This window comes from Jatropha curcas, chromosome 9 (genome assembly GCF_041381405.1).
Source record: "Jatropha curcas cultivar XTBG-Jc1 chromosome 9, XTBG_Jcur_1.0, whole genome shotgun sequence".
Classification (NCBI taxonomy): Eukaryota; Viridiplantae; Streptophyta; class Magnoliopsida; order Malpighiales; family Euphorbiaceae; genus Jatropha; species Jatropha curcas.
The window spans coordinates 25,646,780-25,652,679 of NC_143159.1; the positions used below are offsets into that span (position 1 = coordinate 25,646,780).

The 5,900-nt window shown below is 29.5% G+C and overlaps 1 protein-coding gene across 1 annotated transcript; it reads right to left on the reverse strand.

Annotated features, from left to right (window-relative positions):
* Positions 1-469: 469 nt before the first annotated feature.
* LOC105638266 (GDSL-like Lipase/Acylhydrolase superfamily protein) lies at positions 470-3,270 on the reverse strand. Its single transcript, XM_012222058.4, has 5 exons — positions 2,958-3,270; positions 2,337-2,461; positions 1,976-2,224; positions 1,036-1,294; positions 470-817 (listed from the first exon to the last, which is right to left on the reverse strand). The coding sequence occupies exons 1-5, from the start codon at positions 3,211-3,213 to the stop codon at positions 600-602; spliced, it is 1,107 nt and encodes a 368-aa protein (XP_012077448.1). The 5' UTR covers positions 3,214-3,270; the 3' UTR covers positions 470-599.
* Between the last annotated feature and the right edge of the window lie 2,630 nt (positions 3,271-5,900).

The window sequence follows — 5,900 nt, forward strand, 5'->3', positions numbered from 1 at the left end:
TAAAAATTAATTTATTTAATATCAATTTAGTAATGAATTGTAACTTTTCTTCGAGAAAAACTAATATATTTATCTTGTACCATATCAGAACTCAAAATGAATTGCAATTTTAAATTTGTATTGGAAAAAACTAACTTACCTAGATTGAGTCCATACCCTTTATAAACCAAATAAATGAAATTAAGAATTTTCTAAAAAGTGTTCCGATTTTATCTTTTTTATGTTCAAAAATACCATTGTTTTAATAAAATTCTTAATTTTATTGGTTTGGTCCATAAATGAGGTCATAAATCTAGTCTAGGTAAGTTTTTTCCTCATATTTAGGTCAAATCGAGTAGCATATTCGAAAATACCTTATTTATGATTATCATTCAATGCAAAAAGGACTGTAGCCTTGTGATTTAAAAATTAGGAAAATTATTCCTTAATATGTAAAAATATATAAAGCATATAATAAAGACAAAATATATAAATCAAATATATTAGAAATGAGCTTAATACAAAATGAAATCAACCAATACAATACACAAAACCAAATAGTATTTTCAAGGTAAACATATATGATAATTAATTAATGAAAGGCATACATATTGTAAAGCTCATAACATGGCCAATTGCTGTATACTTATAGGATAAGTGTAGGACTGTGTAGTAAATGTTGATTTGGCCAGTAAAATATTAGCTAACTCTGTTGGATGAAAGGCATCCCAAAATAAGTATTTTCTACGGTCTTCACAAGGTTGCTGAAGAGGTAGACAAGTTATCTGTCCATTGTTTCTTCCTACTCCACAACATCCCTTATCTATCACTTCAAACCCTGCACATATATATACAATAACGGGAGCCAGAAATTAAAGTTAGAGGCTAAAAAAATTTTAAAAGTTAAGGAACTAAATTGAAAATTTTACTAATTTAAAGAGTAAAATAAAAAAAAAAAATTCAAATTTTTATGAGGTAATTCTTTAAAAAAATTTTAGTTGGATAAATTATAAACTGCAGTAAAGTCCAAGCACACAAATTGAGCATTATACTTACCGTAAGAAGAAGCATTGAAATACAAATCATTGGAGCTTTTATAAGAATCGAGGTAAACAAATTTAGCTCCAGGAAGTTGGCCATTATTGAAACGTTGAACCAGCTTCAGAAGTCCAGAGTTGAAAAGAGAAATGACAGCGTTTATTTTCTCATTGCAACGGCTGCTATTACTATTGTATCTTGCCAACTGATATGGAATGCATCCGATTTGCCCTACTCCTGTTACTATCACCTTTCTAGCCCCCAATGCATACAATTGCTGAAAAATCAATTAATGGCAAATAGATTAGTTACATTTTTAAACTCTTTCAAGCTGGTATTACCTCATTTCGGTAAAATTAGTTATTTTAATAGTTGTCAAAATTAGTGGTGAGCAAATGGTCAGTTTGATTCAAACTGAATTCAACAGAGGCCATGAAATAAGAACAGAACTTTTCACAATAGACCGAACAAAAATTGAGATCTGAATTGAATTGAACCAAACCAAACCAATCGATTCGGTCCATTTTGGTCGGTTTTGGCCATTTCCTTTTGGTTTTAAACCCATACTGAACAACAAATTCGATTCAAACCATATGAACCGATTAACCGAAGCTCTTTTGAATATTTGACCGAGCCAAACTAAAATGCCCGGTTCGGTCAATAGTTTTGCACACCCCTAGTCAAAGCTGCCAGGTGTCCTAATATTTTTAAACTCTCTCAAGCTATTATTGCCAATGTTCGGCAAAATTAATTATTTCAGTAGTTATTAAAGTTGTCAATTGTCATAGTAGCAGTTAGTTGTTTTATTAGCGTTTATCAAATGTTAAAGTTTCATAGATTACTCTCTCAAACTAAACAATAGTATAGCCCCTATGCCACTTAACACTGCAAAAAATAGAGGTAATATTTTGACTTCATCAAAATGGGGTCATTGTAGCACAGCATATATAAAAATTACCGTTAGCTGACGAGTGTAATCCTGAAGAAGAACCGCAGCAAAAGCTTTAGGAGTGTAATCTGAACTTGTTGTGTAGAAATTGGGCATAAAATAGTTATTAAGGTAATCATTACTTCCCATTCCAGAATAAAAGATGCATTTGGTAAGATAGGTGTTTAGTGCATTTCCATCTCCTCTAAAGAATCTCCTCATTGCTTGCACTGTCGTACCAAAGTTGGATACTTGCTGGTTCATTGAACTGTGACCTCCCTACAAAAATATATATATATAAATGTCACCCTTCTAAATTCATTGTCATGTATAAAATTATGGAAAATTAAGAAAAAAAAAGAAGAGAGTAGACTTATTAAGTTCCAAGTACCAGATTGTTTCCTGTTTCATCTCTAATGCCAGCTGCTCCAGATGCAAAATTCACTCCTCTTAGAATTGCAGGGCCTCGAGTTCTTTCATAGGGTGGAATGTAATTTCGAAATCCTAGAAGTTGAGCTGCAAATATATAATGATAATTTTTTTTGTAGTTAATTTCGTTATTCTTTTAAATTAAAAATATTTGAAGTCAAGAGTTTGATGCGTGCAAAAATTACTCATGGGGAGTTATAGATACAAACCCCAAAGTAAAAATAGTCTCGTACGGAGATACCCATGATAGTACTAAAAAAAAGGAGAATATTTGAAGGAGAGAAAAACATAATTAAAATCTTGAAGATTTAATTTGAATGGGGTAACTCAGTGGTAATAAATACTCGAGGGTTGATCACCATAATTTAGGTTATGGTTCGATCCACCGCAATATAAATTCTCTCCAAGCTTACCCTTTTGCCTTTGAGGCGAATGGAAGTTAGTCGGATTCACCGCCTGGACATCTCATGAAAGTATCCAAATAATAATAATTTTTGAAAGACAAAAGCATCATAATCTGGTGATCAAGATTTCTTTCTTACTTTAAAATATGCATTTTTATCTTGAAATATAAAAATTATACCTAATGCATCAACATATGTGCGACCATTGGTAAATCGGCCGGTAGTACCCGTTGGAAAATCAATGCCATAAGGCCTGTAATTGGCTCTAGCAAGTGTAAGCATTCTGTTATTGTTGCCATTATCAACCAAAGAGTCACCAAATATGAAGAAACAAGGCACTTGTGCTGCTTCTTGGGGCTGACTGCAACTTTTTTTAGGTGTTAAACACAATAGAACCATAGCAAATGACAAAACCAATCCTCTCATTCTGTTCATGTTTGACCTAATTAAACCCTAACTTTACAAGTGGGATTCTCTTATGTTCTTGAAAGACACCCTCCAAGTGCTTTTTATAGGTCTCCATTTTGGGTTAGTTCTGCTATTATTGGATTCATGTGATATGGGTTATGGTTAGAGGTTTGGCATGAGAAAGGGTTCATAAAAGGAAACTGGAGAATACTTTTAGTTGTGTGTCATGTGTTACTTCTGCAGTGGAGTTATGGTGGCAGAAATTTCTTGTGAGTGTGAGCTAGATGACATCCTATCTACCAACCTTCAACATAATAAATATAAGAAACTAATTTTTAATAAGTAAAGAACACTGATTTAAAAGTTTGGTAAAAACCGAATAAACGGGCTAAACTAATTCGGTTTTGTTCAATTCAATCTGTTACATAATCTGTTTCGATTTCAGTTTTCAATGGAAAGAATTGAATTTTTTTTTTTTTCAATTTAATTTCTGGTTTTTATTAAGCCTAAAAAATAAGCATAAACTTATCCAAAAATTGCTAAAATTGGACTTGAGTTTGATTCTATAAACTATGCAGTCCGGTTTTATTTCTTAAACAATTTAGATTTGTTCGGTCAACATTGTTTCTATTTAATTTGAAGCAAACCTGCCGAATGCATGAATCCCCTCTCCCATACTCAAAAAAAAAAAAAAAAAAAAAAAAAAAAAAAAAAAAATCCCTCCTATTTATATGTAGGATTTTAAAAGTTTTAGATAAAAATTTAAGGACTTTGTTTGGCTCAAATTTTAGGTAAAATTAGATAAATTTGATAAAATATTAATTACATTATAAAATAATTATATTTTCTAAATTATAATAAAAATTATTATTAGATTCTAATTCCATCTCATAAATGGTAAAGATCTGCTGTCACATTATAAGGTATTGTAAATCATAAAAGAATTTTATAACTAATGTAGAATTACGAGGTATTTATTTTATAATTGTAAAACAGTTTCAAATATATTAATTTCAGCAATCAAACTAAAATTAATTCGAAAGTTAATTAATTTTCCCAATCATATTAAATATTATGTTTTTTAATTTATTTATAAGTTTTTTCTTTTATTTCTGTCTTCCTTTCTCACCTACTTTTAACAATTTCAGAACACCTTTACTTTTCTTCACTCCATCTCTAAGAAATTTAAAATAGAGGCATGTTTAATAAAATAATAATAATTAAGGATGTGCTACAAACATAATCTAGGATGCGGTTATGGGTGAGAGGGTCCATCAAAAAATGAATGCCCAAAAAAAAATCACTAGCTAATTTAAAAAGAAAATCAACACAAAAAATTAGCCTCTCGATGCGCCAAAATTTAGAAAGGCTTCTGACTATAAAATATAACTAGTCGATTCCTATATATTGTGCAGGTTGAATTCATATAGTACTGATTATCTCTCTGTTTTTAAATCTTGTCACATTTGAATATTGCACGTCTCTTAAAAGAATCACTCAATTTGTTTTAATCTATAATAAATTATTGAGGAAATGAAGCAATCAATGTTATCACATACAAGAAGTAAAAAACAAAAAAAAAAAAGATTTATTACTTACAAAATTCATAAATATGACAAATATTACTTTATCAAATGATACTAGAGGAGTGAATAATTAATTGTTCGGGGCGCTCAACTGCTGCTGCTATATAAATCTATCTCTCTTTTCTCTATAGTTTCTAACCCTAATTTTAGTTTGGGGCTACCGCTGTTTATCAGCAGTAGCCCCTATCTCCTACTTTCTATTATCTCTTGCCCTTCGTCTTTTTTTTTGCTTTTAATCTTCGTTTTTTTCAATAAATTTAGATTTGTTTTCCCTATAATAGATCTGTCTTTTTGTTTTGTTATAGTTGGTTATCTCCATATTTGTTGTTTTTATTGTCCCTTCTTTGTGAGTGGTATTCCCTTCTTGCCAGGGTTTATTATTAAATAAAATTATGATATTATGATTTTATTTTATTGGAGATTTTAGATCTTGATTTGCAAGTGTGGATTTTCAATCGATGAAGCCTGATAGTGCGGCATGTTCCTCTATTGATGTAATCGATGCATAGCAACGGAAACTCATCTGTATTCGTCATATGTTGCAAATTATTAGAAAAGCAATCCAGTTATAGAATATCCAGATGAATTATTATTTTGACGTTAAAATCAATTAACAGACAAGTTACTGCTATGAAGATTTATATCTTTTGTCAATATCAACTTCAAGCGGAAAAATCTAATATTATATTTTTTTAGTTTTAATTTCATTATTCAAAAGGATGTGAATTCTTTTATTTTGTTAAAAGATCAGCAAACTCTATTAGCCAGTAAAGTTATATGTCTAATATATATGTTTATCTGTAGTTTTTGATATTACTATTAATGAATTACATTTTCAAAAAAAAAAAAATATATATATATATATATACACTATAGCAGTAAACATTTTGTATACAGAAACTGGCTAAATAGTCCTAACAATAATTCTTAATTAATAATAAATGATTAATAACGTTATCAATTTATTTTAAAAAAAAGCATTATCAATTATTGTCGTGGAACGTGCCTAATAATTGTTGGTACTTTATTTCATAATATAATAAGTTTATAATCTCAAAATAATACATTATAATTAGTTGAATTGTAATAGTGATAGACATAATAAATTATTACAAAATAAGTATAAAC